Source organism: Phalacrocorax aristotelis, chromosome 11 (assembly GCF_949628215.1).
Source record: "Phalacrocorax aristotelis chromosome 11, bGulAri2.1, whole genome shotgun sequence".
NCBI classification, from domain to species: Eukaryota; Metazoa; Chordata; class Aves; order Suliformes; family Phalacrocoracidae; genus Phalacrocorax; species Phalacrocorax aristotelis.
The window spans coordinates 10,020,759-10,044,144 of record NC_134286.1 but is presented as its reverse complement, the minus strand read 5'-3'; the positions used below and the strand labels follow the sequence as shown (position 1 = coordinate 10,044,144).

The 23,386-nt window shown below is 46.3% G+C and overlaps 1 protein-coding gene across 17 annotated transcripts in view; it reads right to left on the bottom strand.

Moving 5' to 3' along the window:
* Positions 1-9,530: 9,530 nt before the first annotated feature.
* MBNL3 (muscleblind like splicing regulator 3) overlaps positions 9,531-23,386 on the bottom strand; it is a 93,108-nt gene continuing 79,252 nt past the window's right edge. For 7 of the 17 annotated variants that reach the window (XM_075106818.1, XM_075106825.1, XM_075106819.1 and 4 more), the window contains 4 exons: positions 21,355-21,505; positions 16,827-16,921; positions 15,309-15,382; positions 9,531-12,764 (listed from right to left, as the gene is read on the bottom strand). In XM_075106818.1, coding sequence (XP_074962919.1) covers positions 15,326-15,382; positions 16,827-16,921; positions 21,355-21,505 — 303 coding nt within the window. In that variant the 3' untranslated portion in view covers positions 9,531-12,764; positions 15,309-15,325. Of the gene's footprint in view, positions 12,765-15,308; positions 15,383-16,826; positions 16,922-19,016; positions 19,053-21,354; positions 21,506-23,386 lie in introns of all 17 variants that reach the window. The other 10 variants (XM_075106814.1, XM_075106815.1, XM_075106824.1 and 7 more) reach the window with 2 other exon arrangements.

The following is a 23,386-nucleotide window of genomic DNA, read 5'->3' as shown; positions in this document are numbered from 1 at the left end:
CAACATGCCACTTGGGGGGCAGAATGGGGTATGAACACGCTCGAAGTCTCCTCGCCCACCAACACCAGCCAAGGGCAGAGCTTTGCCCTCTGCAAGAGCGTGGGACATCTGCCACAGACACCACCACCAGCAGCTCAAAATCTGGATCTAATACTTCATTGCCTCAATGATTACCAGACTACAGAAAAAAACCATACCAAAAAGCGGAGTCTGGAGGCTCCTCTTGCTCCCGGCAGCACAGTCTGAGCTGGCCCAGCCCCAGTTTCAGCTACTTGCAGTCCGGGGGACACACGTTCCGGCAGGCAGCTCCCCGGCCCCATTCTTGCCAAGCTGTCTGACAGCGGTGGGCAGAGCTGTGGCAGCGCTGGCGCCTGCGAGCAGGGGTGCGGGGGGACCACCATGTCCCCGCGCTGTACGAGGAGACCAGTGCTGTCACCCCAGCCCCAGGCAAGCACTGCTGGAGGCATGCTGCATCGTTTGGTGTCTGGTGGAAGACACAGGTTGATGAGGCTGGAGGTATGGAGAGGGAGAGGAGGAGCAAAACAGCTTGGGCTGGAGCAGCTCTTCTCTCCCCACTCCTGCCTGCGTGCTGCAGCCCTGCACCAGGACCAGCCGGGTTGGCTGGCTGGTGGTGGGCGTTCATGACTCATTATCCCTGATCGCCATCCGATGACACATTTACTGCCAGCAGAATGGGCCTCCTGCCAGCACGGCAGCCCCGGAGCCTCGTGGGAGGGCGGCTGGGCTCTGCCAGCAGCTGTGCTGATGCACACAGGCTGGGAGGTCACCAGCTGCAGCCCTGGGATGCACAACCCCATGTTCACCCTGGCTGGGTGGGCAATCAGGACAGACCAGGTCCCTCTGTCCTGGCAGCATGTGCCCCAACGCTTGGCATGTGAGCGCAGGATGGGCTGCGGGTGTTGGAGCTGCACGGGCAGCACGTGGCAAGGTACAGGCAGGCCAGGGCTGAGTGCGGCGTGTCGTGGAACCGGCCCAGCATCCTCACCCTCCACAGCACCCCTCCCACTCACCCCAGCATCCTGGCTTGCAGCACCAGGCCCATGATGACAAATGCCTTTAAAACACTCTTTATTAAGTGAGAAATCTGACTCTGCTCCCCATGCTAAGCCCTAATACAGTGCAGACCTAAATACAGCACTAATGCGAAAGCTTAAAGGATTTCCCATAATTGAGCAAAGCTGGCAGAGGGGCAGGAGCCTGGCTTGGGAACAGCAGCCCACCTCCCTCCCCAGCACAGTCCACCCTCTACCCAACCCCGCTGGTCCAAATCTGGCCACAGCCCCCATCCTTGGACTGTGCGACACAGGGAATTAAAGAGACTTCCAGGGCCTCAACCTGTCCAGCCCAGAGCCCCGAGTTGCCCTCATTACCTTCTCCAAAATCCCCTTGATTTATGGAATAGAACAAGTAGCATCTCCACATGCGAATTCCTGCCTCCCTGTGTCACCCCCATCCTCCCACTGCAGGCGCTGCTGGGGCCCTGCCTGCCCCAACCCCCTGCTGCAGGGCACGACAGGGCTGGGGGAGCAGGACCAGACACACCAGCTCCCCCAGCCCAGAGGATGCTCGGAGCAGGGAGCGGCCGAGCCAGCACCTGCTCCTCCCACACACCCCGACATCACGGGGCTGGGATGGCTGCCAGCACCCTCCAGCCCAGCAAAGGCACGGACTTACCTTTGCGTTGTCCCTGCCCTGGCACTGCTGCACGCTGGCTCTGAGAACAGTGACGGTTTAATGGGCAACATCATGTGTCTACTTACCGGTGTAGCAGAATGTGACCCTCAGGGAGGCTCACCCAGCAGGGCAAGAAGGCTGACAGCTTTTATTCAGGCTTATATTTCTGCAGGGGAAAGCAAATGGTATTTTTCTTCCAAAGGAGTTTTCCAGAAGCCTTGCAAAGTACCTGCGAGCACCTTTGCTTTGGTGCAGACATGCACAGCCCAAAACACCACCCAGTGCCCCTTGACACCCTGGTGTGATCACCAGGAGCTGCTTGCTGACGGGAGCCCTTCCAGGCATCTGGATGCTGCTGCACTGCATGCATGGGGGCAGGAACAGAGGGCTGGTAGGGCTGCAGGGCGAGTGGGGCCACCGGCAGGGACACGGCCACCAAGCCCTCCGCCGGCTGCCACGGCACGTGCAGGGCATGCAGGAGCTGCAGCAGAAACGCTGCCACAGAGATCAGCTGAATTACAGTGGCATAAAGCATTAAATCAGAAGCTGCATTGATTATGAATACAGGCTTCGAGCACACGATGGCTGCAGAGGGGAGGAAGGCAGCAGAATGGGAAAGCACAGATAATGTTTGTGAGCAAATAATTTACATGCACCATGGTGCGAAGCAGAAATACCTCTGTGCAACCCAGCTGCAGCTGTGAAGAGAGAAACAGTGCGGCAGCATCGTGCCACGGCCTCTCGCCTGGCTGCGGTGATCCTCGCTGCAGCAGCCGGCGTGGGTGTCGTGTCGCAGTGCCATCGCCTCGGGGCTGGATTTACACCTTCAGATCCAGGGCAAGGCTGTGGGAACAGCCAGGGAGAGGACGGAGCATGCTGCTGCTAAATGGACTGGCAGAGCCACCCTGAAAAAGGCAAAATGAGGAGGAAAGGGCAAAGGCATTTGCAGCAAACATCTTCCATCTGAGCCAGCCCAGCTGGGACCCTGTCAGAGCCAGCTTGCTGGGCGCCTGCTCCTCCGAGCCCATCCCTGTGGCCTTCAGGCTGTGGCTCTTTCCACCTCTGTGCAGGTGCCTCTGCCTGCAGACACCCCCGAGGACTTCCAGATCCTTCACAGGATTTGCTTTTTGGGATGTGCTGCCATTTCAGAGGTGTACTCGAGGCAGGGTCCCACCTGGGCTGCAAGGGGCACATTGGTCCATCAACTGCCATAACAGCTCAGAGGACAAGAAAGAGGGGAGGGGCTATTCCTTGTGCTGCAACGTGCTCTGAGATGACCCCTCCTGGGAAGGGTTAACCAGCTGCTTGTGTTGGAGAGGATATTTTAGATCCACAACTCAGCAGGGACTAGCCAAACATTTATTTCTCCAGTCTCCTTTTGCTCATAATAAATAGATCAAAGTGATCTATTTATCCAGCACCAAGTCCAGACTGAATAAAAACGGGCTTTGGACCACAGAGGCCCATCTGAATATGGGGCAAGGCTTTAAAAATAGATTTTTTTTCCCCCCATGTTTCCCACTGAAGCTTCCACAGCTGAAGACCTAAATGGAGATTTTTATTAAACTTAATTTTTCCTGCACAAATGTGCCCCAGAGAGGAAGACGGATAGGCTAGGTGCTGTAATATTTCCAAATAACACATGCTGTAAATAACAGTATCATGTATAGTTTGCTCAGATCCTTTAATCTAACTTAATCTATAAAGCGGTTTGTAGCAGCTCCTCCTGTAACTTTTGCAAATGGGCCCTGGGTAAAATCCCACAGCCCTGGCCCAGGGACGCTGTGCAGCCCTGAAACACATTTTAAAGTCTCTTGTTAATGGGCCACCCTTGAATTTCAGTGCTAGTGCGGGACTCCCATCCCCATCCCCATTCCCATTCCCTCAGGGGGCTCTTCTCCCAAGTGGAGCTGGCGCCTCCAAGCAGCCCTTTCCCCTGCTCCAACGAAAACATCCCGTGTGAGCCCCTGTCCCCTTCCCGCAGAGAAAGCAAATCAGAGGAAAGCTGGCAAGAAAAACTCCCAAGCAACCATTCAGGAAGGATCCCATCCTTCCACAACATCCATTCATTGGAAAAGTTTCGGTTCTCCCTTTTTTTTTGGCTTTAGAAACAATTCAGACATTTAATTGTGCCGTCAGATGAGGCAGGAGTCATTTATAGAAAAAAGCCGTAAGTGGCCTTGACACACAAATGGAGCCAATTAACCTGCAAGGAGAAGTCAGGGAAACAGGCTGAGGAAAAAGAAACAATTATATAATTTGTTCTGGGCTCAATCTGTCTTTTCTCAAAGTCAACAGCTCGTCCTACTAAAGCTGATGGGGAGGAGCAGTGTCTGCACAGCCTCCTGCCGCGGCGTGCCTCCGCCGCACCGCTCCTGCCCCGAGCAGCTCGAGCAGACCTGCATCCCCTGAAATACTTATTTTCAAACTCCTGTTTTTTCCCCGGAGTCAGATTCTTGAACTCCTTTGGGGAAATGGCCAACGATCCCTCCTATGCTGCGCTCCCCTCCCTCGTGTTGGCATCAAACCCCTCTTGTCGCACGATCCGGGCTCGCCCGTCCCCTTGGTGTCCCCTGCGCCGCAGCAGCCGGGGTGCCGAGGCCAGACCACCGCTCAGGCGTTAGCAGAATTAAGTTACTCACAGCTTCAGGGGCTTCCCGATGCCATCCGCTGCTGCTGCCCATGAGATGAGTGATGCTGCAGCCTGGCGTGGCCACGCTCCCCGGCCTGGTGCTTCCAGCTAGGCCCAACGTGGGTTGAGACCAGCCAGTAAAAGCTAAAGCTTTTAGGCAACAAGCAGTGACCTCAAGCCAATTTAAGGGTAAAAGCCCCCTTTTACAACAATGCTTTTGGCACGCAGGTAGCGACCAAGGCGGCAACGCCACTGAGCAGTTTCCTTACCTTTAAATCTATGCAACATTACAGAAGGGACAAACAAACTTGGCAATAAGCAATTTTCTCTTGCAGAAGTCTAGACCAAGCTTAGGCGCGGTTGCTCTGGGCCACAGCGAGAGGCTTCCCCAGGGTGCACCGCCCGGAGGCGTCAGCCTGGCAAAGCAGCCCGGGGGTGAGCTGGGCACCTGGAGGAGAGCTGGGGAATCCAGGCCAGAGGGAGCATACTGTTGTATTATTGCACTGGGACGTTCAAAACGATATCTGACACAAATGCTGAAAGAGAAAAATTAATACACACATCACTGTGCTACAAAAGCTGCAGGCCTTTGAATGATAGTCAATTTATTCTTCATGGTTATCTTCAAATGCACAGCTCTGATCTCCTCTCTAATCACATCACAGATAGGGTCAGAAAGGAAGCATGGAAAAATACAAACCAAGCATAGCACATCACGTGTGTCTCAGAAGGTCTAAGGCACAAGAGAAACCAAAAGGCAGCATCTGGAAAGTTTTACTTTTTATTTTTCTAAAATACAAATGTCTTTCTTGTGTTAGTAACTCTAATATGATAGGCCGAATGCATCCAGTAAAAAGGAGGCACTGGCTACAGAATTCAAAATACTGAAGGTATTTTCTGGAAAGAAATTTATTCTGTTGTTCTACACTTTAGATATAACATTGAATCAAATTCATTAGTTACTATTTTTACATCAGAACCCTTAAAGTTTGGGACTAATAAACTGGAACTTGAAAAGTTTTTAAAGTAAACTCCTATTAATGTGTAGATATGGATCCATAAAAAAACATAACCAAGAATTTTATACACTTTATTAAAAGATCAAAAAATAAACAATAACAATATAGAAGTAACATACTAAAATGAGTAGCATTATGCACATTTCTAAAGCACGTACAAGCACTACAGCAATATAACGTGGCAAAAAGAAAAATAAATTCAAAGCGTACACCCTGTTGGTAGCAGTTGAGGGAATGAACTATCGTGTTATGGAACTGAAATACTACATTAGCCTACGCCTGTCTGGATCCAATGATACTTTAATTTCTTAGAATTCCACAGGGCTAACCGTAATCGTTTGTATGTATTTTCTAAACTATACCATTAAATTGTTATCTAATGTTTCCCTTACTTTGTTTTGCCAGAAATGCCTATGAAAAGAATGTGCTTCAAAGATCTACTTTACACAGTACAGTATAAATGTTTTTATATATTTAAATTAAAGATTTACAATTTAGGAGAACATTCTCTCTTTGATTTTAGTGATTGCCTAAAATACAAGTCTCTATTTATAAAAAAAAAAATAGTGATCTGTTGTCAGGTGATACAATAGAGTGTGGGGAGTCTCAGTTTGTTTTAATGATTTAAAAAAAAAAATATATAATTAAAACAAAGCTAACTGGAAAGAAAAAAAAATCCCATAATCCAATCTAAGAATGGTCTTATCATCCCCTCATCTGCTAGGATACAAAAGCCATGGCAACAAAATCATTTGGCTTCCACCACTATCAAATAGCATCTGTGTACAGTAATAAAGAACTGGAACCTTGTAATTCGGTGTCAGGTAATTCTCTCTGTTGTGTGTTTGGAAAAATAACTTCGTTTTATTTAGTAGTTGTGTTATTTTTGCATGTTTAAATATCTCATTTGAGAGGCATACGGAGTTATTTTTGATGATAGAGGATGTCAGTAAAGATCACTAGCAAAGATTTCAGCAGTGTTGTCACGATCATGCTCGTACCCCAAGGAAAAGAAGTTTGACCAGCTACGATTCATTTCACATAGTGCAAAATATTTTTCTCTCATAATCCTAGAAATGAGAAGAAGCTTGATTACCAAAATTGATTACGGCAAAGGGAAGCCTTAATAGCACGGTGGCTAGGGTTAGCTGGTTATTTTGTATTAAAATCTAGGTGGTTACAACACCCATGTAAAGAGGCAGCACCTGATTTTTTCCCCGTTTCGAAGGCCCCGGGACGGCACGACGCTGCGGCTCTGATTCAGCAAGCCACCTGCTTGAACACACCCCGTGGTGCAACGCGGGCCGCTGGGCATCGCTGCCGTCGCGAGGAGTGGGAAACCTCCGAGACGCCAGCGGTGGCGGCCGAAGAGCAGATCTCGTGCTTGGCAGTGACGCCACAGCCCCCAACCCTGGAACGGGCAGGAACGGGAGGCGGCATCGGGTGCCACCACCCACCGGTTCTGCTCTGGGGTGCTCGACTCATCACTTGAGCCAGGACCAGCCTCACGGCAAAACAAGCGACCTTTCTGAAGCAAATCTGGGGCTTGACTTTCGCAAAAAGAATACTTGTTTTAATCAGAAATAAATGGGTCAACACAGGCGCTTCAGTGTCTCCAAAATCTCCGCGGCGTGCGGGGGCCTGGCAGCACCACCACCGCAGTGCGAAGGGAGCCAAGAGGCTGCTCGGCGGGCCGGGGGCCACGGCTGCGCCCTCCTTCGGTGGCCACTCTACGGGGCCTGTTAACCCCTAGCAGGAGCCCCAGGACAGCCACGCGGCCACGTGGCGCTCTCAAACGAACGCCGCGGCTGTTGTACAGCGGAGGAAACAGCCCAAGACAACCTGAAACCACCCCCATCCATCCACAGCTCAGCAGTCCCTTCCATTTTGTTACTTTGCCCCAAAACGGTTTAAAAAAAAATAAAATTTAAAACTCAGCAAGCTGTGACATTTTGATTTCCCTCTGGGATTTAAAACACTCACTGCAATGACAGTCACCTCCACCAGACAAACGCTTCCAGCTAGAAATAGGATTAGGTGGTAGGAAAAATGTGTGTACGCCACCACAGACCTATCAGTCCCAACAGGATTCAACGAGAACACAGCCTATCAGAAACGCAACCTAGGGGGTATGTTTAAAAATGTAGGCCGATTAAAAAAGCAAAAAAGTAATTCAAATCTTTGCTAGTGACCTTACTATTTAATTAAGCACTGTTTCCCATTTCTCTGTGCTGCAGGTTGGAGCTGACCTGTTATCAGTCTGCTGTATAATAAGCTATGGCAAACTACAAAGCTTTTACAACAGCAAAGCAACATCATGCTTTCAGATAAGTTTTATAGCAAAAAACTCCTCCTTTTCAAAGCCTTAGTAATACCTATCTCTTTTACAAACTTTTCCTGTATTATTACAGACTTTTTATATTCAAAATAAGTTCCAAGGATTTCTTTCGTGGACTATGTACATAAGTGCAAAAAAGGTGTGTCTCACACATTCGTACACTAACTGAATCAGTTTAACTGCAGCATATTTGTATCTTCAACACTGTTACGGGGTCATTCCACAATATTTTTTTTCTTATGTACAGTTTTTGCTAATATAAATTAGTATTAAAATAGTTATATGCTTAATTATTTAGCCCTGATCGTAACGTAATCGCGTGAGTACTCAACTTCTGGAGAAAACAAAATTGCAGGCAGAGCTACAGTACTGAAATGGATTAATTCTGAATTCCCACCGTGTGAATGAACGTGAAACGAAAGCAAGACCGGTCACTACGTCGTAAATACAGGCTGTTGTGTTTTCGAAGTGAAAATACTGTGGAATAACCCTTGCCACACAACAATTTCTACAAGCTATAAAACCTGACTCTAAATCCATGTGTTGTAAACTTCTTGACTGAAAAAGTGACCTTAAAGACACAAATTCAGCGTTCACATGGGACTTTGGGATTTTAAAAATATTCAATCATATCTTTATCTGACAGTATCGAACTGTACCTTTAACAAGCTCATACTGTTACACATCACTTTTAATTTACATGTGAAAATTTCACAAATAATGTATACAAAGGTAGCCATGTTGTAGTTTTGTTGCCATAGCAACAACAACTTAATATAATTAGTTAACAATGAATCTATCATTGTAGGAGTTACATACAAAGTTAATTTTGTTCTTAAACTGTAAACTATACAAACTAGTTATGGACTGTATTCTATACCTTACCATGCTTCAGTGTTGGTTTAGAATATAACTAAATGGGCTGAATACATGTATTAAAAATTTTAAACTTTCTCTAACTCTCCTTCAAAATTAAATTCATTAGTTACTAAAGATATCAAAAAAGCAATAATGAAAACCTTAAAAACTAATGGTAGAGAAATGAAAATATATGACATGAATTAATGCGTTGTAGCCTAGTAACAATGTGTGGTAGCTCTATTTACATTTGGATTAGGCTATCAACTATTTTTTTTTTTTTTTTAAAGTTATTACAGTCTTTAACATACAGTATATACTCTAAGGCCTTCAACAGGCACATGGTAAAATCAGGTCAATATCAAACTAAATCCATTCAACAGGAATGGGAAATTAGATTTTCCTCATAAATTTCACCTTTTTCAATTTTCATGTCTGTGAAATGTACAAGGGATAAACAAAACAAGGACTCCAGTTTCTCAATCATTGTGTACCCGCGTGTCCTAGAGCTACTCTACCGTGCCAGCCAGCGGCCCGCGAGGTGGGGGAGCAGACGTCTCGCCCGGCGCACGCGTCTCCTCCTCCGGCCAGCTGCGCCCACGGGACACGCGCCACCTCCATCGCCGCCTCGATGGTAGCGGCCCAGCTCCGGCGCGACGTCCGCCGCCACCGGCGCGCCAGGAGCACCCCACCGCGGGAACCCGGAGCGCCGGCGTGGCTGCGGCTGCCGGCCAGCCCGGCGGTGCCGCCGTTCGGGAACGCTCCGAGGGTGGTGCAAGACGGCAAGGATGGAGGGCGGAGAGGAAAAGCGCTTCGGGGGGTTTGGGAAGGGGGCCGGCGCAGGCTGGCCAGGGAGGTAACAGTTTCTAGAACATCGCGATGCAAAAATACACAGTCAAAAATCATCAGCTAGAAATTTCCAACTAAAAAACACGGCTGATTGTGAAATCATGTTCCAAATTACTAAAAACACTGTATTTAACAAAAATAATCTTAATAGTTTTATGAATCCATTTTATTTTAAATCCCTCTTTTATTGTCTGCTTATGTTACAGTTTAGTAGTAGTACTTTTTATTGAAACTACTAACAACCTTTTTTCGTGAAAATGATCAATCTCAGCTTTCATTTTCCTTCTGCATGACCCGTTTTATCCAAGTTTCAGCATTTCTTGCATATTGTTTGCATAAGGCTGAGAGAAATGGACAAAGAGAAATAACTTTGGATAAATAAAAAATATAGGTTCATGGAAAGTGGGAAGCTTATAAAAATGTCACTAAAATTATATTGATTTAAACAAACTTACATACATCTCTTGTCAAATAAAGGATGATATTCATGCTTTTATGACATTTGTTTAGAGTCACTAACTAGCTCGGTGACTTTGTAATAGTCTATTTAGGAAATTTATAGTCTGGCGACTGTTTTTTTCTTTTCTTTCTTGAACAAAGAAAATTAGAGCAAGTCATTGCACAACTAGTTTAAATAGTGCTACCTCAAAATGGCATTTTTGCCGAGATTGTTTTGAATTTGGTGAAGTTTAGTGCTTCAAGCTTTCTTTCCTTAAACTCATTTACAAATTAACTCTAAATTTGCCAGCAATATAAAAACTGTTGTGGCACCTAATATAACTACCCTGAACATCCCTCATTGGACCTCTTTAATAAAAATAATCCTTAAACGCTTTTTTTTTTCAGTGCTTTAAGTGACATGAAAACAGCTGTATTCTACGTTTACATTCTATGCACATCTATGCCAGACGTTTAAGTCGATAAATAAAACAGGAGGTTACATCAAAGTGTCAAGATATACAAAAATCCATTTAGCACTGAAAAAATTCCAACCTCCTTGAACTCATAAAGCCATACAAGCTTGAATGCATCCTTTCTGGCTTAAGAAGATCAGCTCTGTTCTTTGTTGAGGCACTGGCACAGGTTGTGCAAAACCCATTTTTGATACACAAATAATTTCAAACAGGAAGTACTCAAATCCACTTTTTCCACTAACAATGTTATGGTTTTGGGAAACAGAAACTCAGTGGTGAAAAGAACAGGTATGCGGTCGCCAATATAAATGAGAGTCACTGATTTCAGGCAACGCTGCTGCTTGTGAACGCCGACGGCGGGGGAGCGTCTCTGGACACAAGCGACTGTCAAAACACGGGGTTCATAAAGGAGGGTCTTGGGAGGGTGGGGATGTTTTTTCCCCTCTCTCAGGGTTTGGTTCAAAGCCTGCCGAAATGAATGGAGAGATTCCTTCTGGCTCAAGGCCTTTTTCAGCTGGGCTCTTCAAACATTCTTGCTGTGAATGAGTCTCCACGGGCAGGCGGTCAGAGCCTGCTCTGGGATGCACCGGCTGTGCCCTAGATGTCCCTCCATCACTTGTGGTCCCTGGAGACACGCATCTAGCAAACTATCTATGCTCACACTGGTGGGAGAGGGGGCAAGAAAAGTCTCTAATCAAGGCCAAGGAACTTGGAAAAGAAAAGAAAACCTGGTTGTCAGAATTTGGCACCCTACAGGACCACTGTGAGCTCAGAGCGGCCAGTCCTCTGGGCGCTGGGAGCTGGCTTCTTGCTTGATTTCAGTAATGACTCTTCCTCTTTGTATGGAGTTTGTGGATTTACAGCAGCAAATCCATCTCTTCCATAATGCCAATGATACTGTAGAGCTATGACAGGGATGAATTTGCTGTATCCTCAACCAAAACGCATTCTGCAGCCAGATTGTTCAGCAACGCAGCATAACGACAGGCTGGGCTGTCCAGGGTGCATGGGCTGGAAATTGTTTTATTCGTGCGTATGAAAAGGAGGTATTGAGAACTAGCCCTTGTTGTACGGCAAACATTGCTCTTGATCAAGTAGAAGGTGCCAAAATAAATCCACTGACCTACAGGTGCTCTGGTAAGATGAATGTTCATCTGTGGTGGAAAGCTTATGCTGAGCTTTCTCCTGCGTTGTTACGGCTGTGTTTGCTTTAAAGGGCCAGAGATCACGGGGTAAAAAAATAACACAGTTATGGAAAATGGTGATTAAATAATTGGTGCACGCTGACAAAATTTCAAGAAGAATCACGTAAGATTTCAGGCCAAAATGTTTCAGCATGCTTAGTGGAGACAAGCCCCTGGGCACGGTATTGCCCAGCTTGGGCTAAGTCATGGCTATGGGCCCACTCCAGCTAATGGTTGGCATTCGCTCCTCTCCAATGCAGTGAGGGTCTTTGCCCAGCTGAAGCTGTCTCACTCTCACTTCACCACCCTTTCTTTTCCTGTTTTGACTGCACCATGAGAACAGCAAGAGAGATTGTGCGCCATTTGCAGCTGAGAATGCACTTCAATGGACAACAGAGCTGCAGAAGTCCCTTGATGCTTACAACTGTCTGAGCAAATCGTTCCTGTCCCCGTACTGAGCCTGGGCTTTTTGGGTTTTTTTTTTTCCCCAAAAGTTTCCAGAATTAGCTAATTGTGTTGAAAGAAATACCCTGAACTGGATTAAAATGACAGCTGTCCTTTCATATCACTTGTACTAAAAATTTGGAGACTATCTGAAGGCAAATTTTAAATGATAACAGAAGCATTTAACACAAGCAACTTTAGCTGACGTTAACAGCAAAATCCCGCAAAGGGCAGAACATTCCTGTGTCGTGTTCTTCAAGCACATAATTCCTGTTTCCCACAATAACATTTTTAGTAAAAAACAAACAAAAACCCATAAAACCTACAGTATATGAAAACTTAAGACATAACAATAATGAAAAAATGGTATTGAGTATACTTGATAATGATGTACACTTTAAAACAAATCAATAGACTATGATGTAAACAAAACAGTAAGATAACACTTTAAAAACAAGACGAACATTTATCCATCGATAGTATACAGTAAACCAACAGTCCGCTGTGCAGATGCACTTATCAGGATGGTAGTCATAAAATGATTAAGTGTGTTAAAGTAATGTGTTATAAAAGTCTATTATAATTTTCTACTTGTATATCTCATATAACAGAGCGCTGTTTGTTAATTGTTTCTATAGTGCTTTTTTTTTTTTTTTTGACATTCCCATTGATCAGTTTTTGGTTAACATGTAGGCTGCAACAGGCTTACTGTAGAGGTGGTAGAGAATGATAGAGGGAAGAGGGGGTATATACAGAAAGGCCATGCGCAGCTTCCCACCAAGAAGTCCTGGTGCTCCATAATTTTACTGTTCAGAATTTCAACATGGTCTGCTGCAGAGGAAAAAAAAAAACAACAAAGAAACAGTGAGAAGTTAGAAAGAGATACATCTATAGTTTAATAAAAGTCATTCTAATAAGATACATTTACATCCTCATTGTGTTGCCCAAGAGGTTGCCACTAGTAAGTTGCAGAGAGAAAACACTTTATTCCCTTAATTTTCTGACCTAGGGTGAAATTGCTAATAACACACTTTGCATTCTCTTTAATCTGCACTTAGGGCTTTCAGTTTCCAGTGTGTTTCACACACACTGACACGACCATTAGTGAAAGAGGGAAGTGGGCGAATAATGGTCTTATTTTTGGACAGGATGGCAGGTAGAGAGTGACTAAGGAGAGGGCCAAAGGAATCCCTGACCCCTGTTAGCTCCTCTTTCCTTCGGAGAGCACCACAGATAGTCACATTAAAATCCGATCCTACAGAGCCACAAACAAAAGGCAAATTGGGCCCAGAGACAAAACACAGACACAGAAACGCTGTGCTCAGGGAACCCTATTCTGGGAAAAAAATGCTTCTCTTGGGATGTTATCGTGAAAATCCTCCCCTGAAGGACAAGGACAACACTCGTCTCCTGCAGAGCTAGGCTAGACAGCCTGGCTACCCGGACCTCATCAACCATGGAGGAAAGGAAAAACACCTGCCAGAGCAGCAAGCGTTTCAATTACCCAACTCCCACTCCAGCCAGCTTTGGGAATTGCCCCTCAGCACTGCAGAGTGCCAACCAAGGTCCTTGTCTGGCAAAACACTTGAGCACATGCACAATTTCACATGCTTGGGTGGCAGCATGAAACGATGTGTCCTCAAGAGGTTTGCTCGCCTTTAGTTTATGCACAGACACTGTGGGTAACAACCCAGGAATGGGATCAAAACATGCATGCTGCTGCATGAAAATGGTCACTGGTGGGTCTGTGAGCACTGGGCATGCTGTGGGGCATAGCCCTTTACTACCAGCCTCCGAAGGTGGTTTATGTCCTGCCGCTGCGAGGTGTTAAGAGGGCAAGTGCTTCTGGCAGAGTGCTGGCTCATGCACATGCTCACACTGCCCTCGTGAAGAACAGGCTCCTTGTTCGCTACTGACCTAAGCCTGATCCCCAAGAAATCCCATCAAATTCAATATGTTGACCCTACTATTTTCAAGCCAAGTTTTTTCATGGTCCTTAACAGCACTGCCGATGCTTTGTCTAGCAGACTGTGCCGCGCTCCCTACTTAATAAAGAAATATATCCCATGGAAGTTCATCACCTAGTCTGAAATCACTAACGATCGACAGTGTTAAGTGAATAATGCTCTTCCAATGTAAATTATCTCCTTATCAGGTGGAACAGGCTGTTTTGCATGTGTTATGGAAATGGGTTAACATGTCACGTGTCACGTCTGTCTGTCTGTCGTTTGGGAGAGCAGTACACTGTGTAACACAGAACACTTTCACTAAAGGGGACAGCTTGGTGTTCACCCCTACACGAACAGGGGTCCATGGCCACACAGTTAGCGGGTCATTTATACATACATATACATACGGTACTTTACTGAGGTCAGCAGAGATGAGTAACTTCTGACAATTGCTAAAGACATCACTAGAGAATTGCTTGCCAAATTAATTTCCAACATTTAAGTACTCGCCTGTAATACGGGACCTAAGGAAGAAATGGGTTGCATATCTGTGTATACTAAACAGCCTGCATTGGGAAAATATGGTGACCTCTTGTTGAATTGGATGAACTGCTCTCTACCCTCTTGGGGTGAAAAAAAATACGGTGATGAACTGAAACCCTCAAGGGATTTTCTCTCATGAACACCAGGTAACGCTCACAAAGAAAAGCAATGGAAAAATGACACTGCTGCTACAGCTGTAAAATCTGTACGTCAAAGAAAAGGACAAACTCCTCCATCATTCCCACTCAGAGAAACCTGGCAGCTTAGGCAAGCCCAGGATCTGCAGGTAGGGTGAAGTATATGCTGCCTGTGGCGTTCATCCTGGTCTTAAATATATACAAGGACCTCTGAAGAAACCCACCATGAGCCAGGTCCCCACTGCAGCTGAATAGCAGATCTCTGCTCGGACCAAGCCAGCCTTGCAGATGCACAGCAGCTGATGATGACCCAATCCTGCTTACCCCAGGAAAGGAAATATGCCACTAACAGCGAAAGAGAAGCTACACCTTTTCAGCTGACTCATCACCAGAGCAGTCTTTGCCATCAATAGTGCAAATCCCTGAGGCATCTGCAGGCAGCTGGGAGCCGTGCAGAGCAAGAGTAACCTGTAAACACAGCTGTCAAGACTCAGGGGGATGCAAGAAGGGAGGCTGCAAACACCGTAAAACAGGTATTTGACACAACAAAACATTGCTTGTTATAAACCATAGGGCTGGTCCATATCTGCGCTGCGGCTGCTGAATTTCTGTTGAGTTGGCAAAGCGTGAAGGCACTGGCATCCCGCAGGCTCGGCCCCTCTGCCCGAGCCAGCCCCCTCTTGGGGGATGCAGTGCCCTTGTACAAAGCAATCCACCGTAAAGAGAAATACCGAAAAGGAACTTACTGTTCTACTGGGAACTTCTACATCTGTGAAACAAACATGCTGCTACTCAGTTCATCTACTGATAACTGGGATATCTACAGCAAAAAAAACAAAGAACACAACACATTAAAACATTGTCTTGAGATTGGGCTGCTCATTCTGTCTTCAGTATCAGGTTAGTAAGTACATCAGTGTCTAATAAAACAGGATCCACTTCCAAGATGTCTTTGTTTTGCTACACATCAAGTACACGTAGCTGCATCACTACTGATGCCTCGTGGAGTACGTGGTGGATGTACTGGGATTTTAACTCCGCAGACTACAAGTAAGACAGAAATGCCCTGAAGCTATCTGGCTGAAACAGGACTCATACAGCCACAGAACAACGCTGCACAGGAGTTTCTGCTTTCTTCTCATGACCAATACCAGTATGAGTAAGACCTGCTCTACCTGAAAATAACAACAAAGCACAGAAAAAAAGACTAGCAATCCCTACTGCGAGCAGTAAAACACTGCCTAGGACTTATGCAGGCAAAACTTCTACTGAAAGCCTCGTGACCCCGGACTAGCAAAAGACTAGAGGATACCCCCTGAGATATTACTGACATTCGGCATGGCTAACAGTCTCCTACCGAACAAAGTGACACCCTGTTTTCTTAGCAATAGCTCTAAACCTGAGAGCATGATAAAAAAAAACCTCTAAAATTACTACTCTGTGTGTGTGAACCTGTTTGAAATGTCCCTGGTCTAACTGGGAGAAGTTGTGGCACACCAAATTATCAGGAAGCATCACTAGGACAGGTTGTGCATATACAGTTCAGGACTGGTGCAGAAGCAGCCATCACAACTCAGTATCTTCAGAAGAAAGTTTTGGAGAGAATTATGGCTCGGCAGACATGCATGAAATCCTGTACACTTATGGCAGTGCTACAATGGCACGTACTGCACATCCAGAGTCATTTCTGTAGGGATGGGTGACATTACTGGTGTAAATAAGCTTCAGACTTCAAGGCCTCACCCCTGATTTTCAGGGTTTTGGTTGGTTTGGGGTCTTTTTGGTTGTTTTTAGAATCCAATCTTGTGGTGGCGGGAGACCACTTTGTGTTTTCACTTCCACTTTCCAGCCAGGAGAGGACATGCCAAAATACCACGGGGAAGGACACTCAAGGTGGTATTTCTGCTTGAGACTGAAAGCAGAAGTGCTGCAGGTCTTGTACGACAGCATGGTCAGGAGTTTTACAGCCCAGTTTTTCAGAATCCAGGGGAGGGTGTTGTTTTTGGAGAAGCGCCTGCACCCCTGCCAATCGCCCATCCCTACGCTCCGGCCGGGCTCGCCGCCCATCCCGCACACGGCAGGACTGGCCGGTGCCCCCTCACCGATCCCCGACACACACACACGCACGCACACGCTGCCTCTGCGCACCCGAGCCTGCGCCGAGCCGAGCGGGTTGGGAAGGCGCTCGGCCCCGCGCAGGATCTGGCCCTCGCCCGGTCCTCGAGATCTGAACACGTGAAAGAAAGCCATTGAAAGGGCCAAACCTGATTGGCGGTAGCTGTTGCAGCGAAGGGGACGCTGGTGGCAGGAGTTGTTGCTGCAGACACAGTGGTGGGCGTAGCACCGTGCATCATGGGCACTTTCGGAAGGGAACCATGGAAGCGACATACGGGAGGGTGGAGCGTATATATATATATATATTTTTTTTTTTTTTTAATGTAACCATGGCAACATGTGGTGGATTTGGGGGCGTGGCAGGAATCACAGCAACAAGCCATGTGACATCGTCATGAAGGACACATCGGGGCGCAGCATGCAATCACAGTGCAAAGCAAGACAGCGTTGGGAAAAAAAATAAACAAGAGAGAAGGGGAAAAGCCAATTACAATTATAATTAAGGAAAAAACCAAAACATTCTCAACACTTAGTACATTTATAAGCAGAACAATGATGTATTAGACTCCGAGGGCCAAATTTCCAAAGGGGGGAGAGGGCGGGTGTGCTAGCAAAAGCCCACGTCAGCTCGCACCCGTGGGGAGTTAGACACAGCCAGTGCACGTTCCTTTGGGTGGGGACATTTTGGCAAGCGCACCCTCCCACCCGCCTGGGAAAGCTTGTCCCCTTCCCTCCCCACCCCGTCCCCGCCAGCAACCAGAGGTACATGATGCACTTTGCAGCGGCTGCCGCAGCCCTTTCACCGGGTTTTCTTGCGTCTTTCTAGCGGGGACGATGTTTCGGCACGGGACAGAGCCAGAGGCGTGGCAAACGAGTGGCTGGCAGCCCGAGCTCTCTCTGTACAAATTCAGTGTGCTTCCTTTCCACCCTAATTCTAGAGGATTTGGCAAAACTCCCCTCTTGCAGGGTTGGGGGGTTGGAGAGGGGAGTGGGCCAAGAGGGAAAAATACACGAATGCATCTGAACAGCTACAATTCGCAGAAAGAGCATCCAAAAGGACAACACGGCAGCAGGGAGCTCGGCAGCCTCCTGCAGCTGTGTGTCCCGCAGAACATGGTGCTGGAAAGGATGCTCTGGGGTGCACATGGGCATCCCCCAAACCCCAGGGCAGGGGTTTGCAGGGCCAGGGAGCCCGCAGGAAGGCCCAGCCATCCCTGCAAACATGCGGCAGGGAAGCAGACTTGCCTTCCCCTCCACCCCAGCAGACATGGCCGGCCCTGGCGAGGAGCATGCGTGCCTGCAGGCTGGGCACACTCCAGCCACGGGACATTGAAGCGTGTGGGTTGGGGTTTCCTACAGGCAGAGGTGTGTTTGAAAGGCTCAGCTCCCCATCATGCAAGCGGTGTGTCCTCTCTGCGCTATAGGGATGGGTAGGCTCGAGAGCAGAGTGCTTAGCCATTCCTGCCAAAGCTTTCAGACCTGCTCCCTGAAAGCCTCGCACTCTCCCCAGGGCTCCTGCTCCCGCCTTTCTCCCTCTGTCTGAAGCAGGCACACACCTGGATGCTGGTAGTCTTGTATAACCTTGGCTGGAGGATGAAAGCTCAGCTTTCACCCACCCTGCTGTGCCCAGCAGCTGCAGACAGTGTGGAAGGTCCCTCAAAGACCTGCACAGGTTCCCAGTAAGACCCAGATGCTGAGCCTGAACATACTGGATCCCTGCAGCAGCAACGAGCATGTACCCAGCCCTGCCGCCTCACTGCATCCCACGTGCACCAGCAGCAGTACCTCCCTACGGTCCCTTGTACCTGTACAGCGGACACTTCACTAAAGAGATGAATCTTCAGACAGTCCACGGTCTAAGCCCTGCTTCTCTCGCTGTAAAAGCAGAGCCCTGCTCTGGCAGAGGGGCTGACCCCAGATGTGTTCCTCCTTACCGCCTTTATTAAACCAGTCTCCTAAAATGTCCTCAGAAAGACAACCGAAAATCCAAACTCTAATCCACCTGATGCCTGATACAAAAAAATAAAACAACAGGATCCTCCCATTGCTATTTCCTTTTGTTGGATGAGTTAAATGGGTTGTAGAGACATTTAAGTGACAAATTTTTATCTCTGCAGTGGAACTAAATAGGGGTGGGAACACATCACCTTGGGTTCTCTTATTAGTCACACAAAACACTGCACTGCACAGAAATTAAAAGGGATACAACCATTTAAGCCTCAAAGAAGACAGCGGATAGACAGTCACACCACTCAGCCACCCAGGTTCTCACTGATGCATACTAACTGCTGTCTTTTTCAGATTAGGAAAAGTTGAGAAGTTTGTGTAGAAAAACCTACCAACGCTTGCAGTGGGTGTCATGCACAGAACTGACCCTGCACACCATGCATTGAAGCGTGGAAAGATGAACAAAAGGGATATTTCATTAGTGAAGCTTCAGTGTTAGAAATCACTTTAACTAAAGAAGCAGGTATTCTCTTTGCAGCATTCAGTATTTAAGCACATGCAAACAGATTCTGCATATTGGTACATAAATAGTTTAAACTCAGTTTTAATAGATCATAGCAAACCAAATTAATTCTTCAGTTCTTGGGTAGTAGAGAATATACTCCGTCTCCCACCCTGGTATTAAATTATATGAACTATCCTAGAAATTAGGGTTGTTTGGGTGTTTTTTAGTATTGGGTACGTTGATTTCTTTCTGATCATTTCAGCAGAAAACAAATTACCCGTAGAGGAACATCACACTCATGTTAAAATCGACTCTCCAAAAGCAATTTACTCCTGCAAGCAGGGACGGGGATTCAAAGTCTCTAGTTTAAGCTGAAAGAGGCAGGTTTTTTTCTGGACTTGAAACAACTGTAGTGATGATGCCATTTTCAGCAGACACCCTGACTTTCCCCCCCCATGGCAACCCATGATCTCTCAATAATTGAACGGGAGAAACTAAGAAAAGCAACAGCTTGCTTCCCTTCCCCACAGCGTGAGCTGCTACGTGCCACTTCTCTGCTTCGCTTTCCAGAGAGCTGCAAAGGCTGAGACCAGATCTGCAGTCTGATGCATAAGGGAAAATGGGGATGCGTAATGTAAATTCACCAGAGATACGTCCTCTGACTGGAAATCTGCTGCTCTGTCCAGCATTAATGTCCTCAGATGAGAGCAGGTGCCAGCAAATAGACCTGTTACGCATCAGCCCTGTGCGTAATTTCATTGCCATGAGACAGGGCACAACAGCACAGTGAGAGTGCTGGGTAAAAGCTGATTTGTGGTACTCGCATCAGAAATGCGTGTCCTTATGTCAACTTTGGCAACTGCAACCTCGAGGAAGAGGAGCATGTAGCCAGCTGGGGGACTTGGCAGTCTCAAAGGTGTCAGTGTTTCCTGAAGTAGTATTTCGCTTGGCACCTAAGAGAGTTGCGGTAAGGTCAGCTCAGCCCATCCCCTCCAAGAGCACTTCGCAGAGCATAAGGCAAGAGGCTACTACTCGAGTCCCTCCCTCCACCTCTCCGTACAAGACTCCACTTCCCTGGAAAAATGTCTTGGCAGCTGCTGAGCTCTGAGTGTCTCCAAGTGCTCTCATAACAGAAGGGTCACACAAGCACAGGGTTTAGGTCCCAGCTCTCTGGACCCACGCTTGCACTTCAGACAGTTTGGCCTCAGTATAGGACTGTCTCTAAAGATCTTCCCGACCCCAAGGAATGGCAAGGCCAAAGTCCAGGTCCACTGCGCATTCACCTTGAGAGGCCAGTCCAGAGAAATACTTTGTATGTTTTCTATGAGTATCATCTGGCAAGTGAATACAGCTTTAAATGTTAAAAACATTGGGCATTCCATTTTCTTATGATGCTCTGCAATGATGATAATGATCCTAAAAAGTGAGCTATCAACTCTGGAATATTCCTAATTCAGCCGCTTATAATACTCACTACTCTCAGCAGGTGAGAGTGCATGTGGCTGCAGTGAATAGAGGTTAATTGGCTAGTCAGCAGTCACATCTCTGCCACATCAGTATTTCGAGTCATATATAAATTACTAAACTGCATCTTTCAATTTTACTCTGAGACCTTAAAGGTAAAATAAAAGCTAGGCATTAAATTGCTTTTAAAAAGCTTAGGCTATCATATTGGTCAAAAGACAAGCAAGAGGGAAATATATGCCTTTAAAGAGGATTATATAATTTTTATTTACTAAAGACAAACCGTTCCCTCTATAAACACCATGGCTGCTGGAATATGTAGGTCACTGAGACAGAAGCTCAGAAAGATACCTGCAGCTTCAAGTGAGCAGGCACTGAGGTCCACAAGACATTTTAACATGAGTCTGTAAGAGCACTACGCAAGAGTCAAAGAATTAATTTGGGATTAACCAGTTGAACCATAAGGAGAAACAGAAAGTATGAATTCAAGAAACATGCAGACATTTTTCTTAGTTTGACCACTTAAAAAACCCAAAACCAAACAAAAAAGGCTAAGAAGGGATCTTTACAAGTGAACAGCTCTGAACTGTAGTAGGTGAAGGGAAAAAAAAGTCAAACAAACAATGTTAACTTTTCATCCACTTTTAACACAAAACTACACACTGATACTCTTTTGCTAAGGAATCTTACGAATCCGCTCATTAGCTCAATGCCTAGGTCATAAAAAACTATGATGCTGGGGAAAGCAAGGAGACGCTTACCTGTAGGGATGAATGTAGGCTGTTGCAACTGCATGTTGGCTAGAGCCTGTTGGTAGTGGAAAACGCTTGGGTTAAAGACTGTGGTGGCACCATTGTTTTTTTCAAGTGCTGGCCTCTTTGGTAAAGGTTGAAGTGCACCAGGCGGCAGGGCCTGTGGATAAGGGAGTCATTAAAGACAAGTGGAGTAAAAAAAGGGGCCCAGATGTAGATGAAGCATGCAATAAATAATAGGGGGTTTTGGCTGCAAACCACCTGCAACTGTATCAACTTAGAAAGACAGGAAAGAAAAGAGCAGCTATACCACAGTAGAAGTAGTATGTGGAATCACAACTTCACTAGGTAAACAGTTAGTAAATGCACTGGGAGAAGGAGCAGAGCCCAGGAGGAGGAATGCTAGGAGAGGTTTCCGCAGGACTGACTTGGGCACACAGGAAGAAAAAGCATGAGGAGAAAGAAGGGGAGAGGTGATCACCTGGACAGGGTACTACGAGGAGCAGTTGCAGGCAACAAGCATTAAAAACCAAAATACCAGGTAACAGAAATATAGTAGCTGGCTATCTAAAAACAAGAAGATAAGCATAAGCAACAAACGCCATGGAAAAAAAGGGATGCTTGCCTCCGCCTGTTTCAACACCTGCCTACACGTACGTGCACACGTGTGGAAGTGTGCACACTTGGGTGCAGCCGACCTGTGTGTCCAGGTGGTAAAGTGGCAGCTGTTGCCAGTTACAGGCATAACATTACATCCATAGTAAAATGCTTTTCCACTTGCTAGTAGAGAGGCTGAGCAACATGGTCAAGAATAGGCCTGATTCTTCACTGCCCGCACCCGTGGCACAACTCACCACCAGCAGGTTTGGACTTGCTCCCAATTTCTAGAAGGAGGCCTCCAACCGTTTAACACTGCTCGCTCATTACTAACAGTGGAAAAAGCCATTGACAAATCTGGTGTTTGAACAAGATTTGGGTGGGCCCTGCTATCAGGCAAATCCTCTCTTCTTGTTCTATCACACCACCGGGCTTCTTCCAGCCTGTCAAACCTGTTTCATGATCAGACTTGGTAAAAAGCATTAACCCAACTCAGGAACTTTTCTCAGTGAGTTACTCATCATTCATCCAGGCATGTCTCAACAGCAAAGTAGTATGTCAGGTTCTTAGGAGACAGGAATGTTTCTAATGATTTACAGCTTTTCACTGTACCCAAGTAGAAACCACATTTTTTCCTCCACATTGTGATAGAAAAGGGTCCCTTTTAATTATGCCCCGCAGTCCTTTTGCACGTAACGCTCCCATTGACGTCAATGAGATTTACGCACGTGGAAGTCATGCAGAATCAGGTCATTTCTCCCTAGTTGTGTTAGTCTACATCATGTAGCAAAGCAATGGCTGAAAAATAGAGTTATCACTGCTATTTTTTTAATAGTAGTGAAGGGTAGGTAATGGAGGAGGGTTTAGCTAATGAAGGGTTAAGGCTACAGATACACAGTACTCGGAAGAAAGGATACAAGTGAGGGAGTTTAAACCTTTATGAAGACCAACACACAACAGAATATAAGTGAAAGCTTGCAACAGTTTGTCACCATCTAGAAACAGGTTTCACTTTAGATTTAACTTGCTACAGGAGACTGCTCATCTGAGAAATGTTAAGCAAGATACTTCCAGGCAAAACATTACTCCATCCTATCTGTATTCATATGGTGGCTTTTGGGTCATTTTAATTTTAAAAAAAGAAAACTAGAAGAAATTGCATTTTCAAACCTGCCCTCAGACATGCACGCATCCTCTGCTAATGCTAGCAGGCATCCAGTGCAAGCATTAGCACTTAATCTTTCCAGATTTCTTCTGGCTAGTACCAAAAGACAGCAGTCAAACACGGGACAACATTCTCAGACACAGACACCAAATCTTTTGCTGAAGATCTGTATTTTAGGATGAGATCTTTTAGGCAAAGATCTAAGAGTTTCCATTTCTAAAGAAGCCCTCATTGATATCAATGTTAAATCTGACTATCTTCATCTTGCCTGTTTAATCA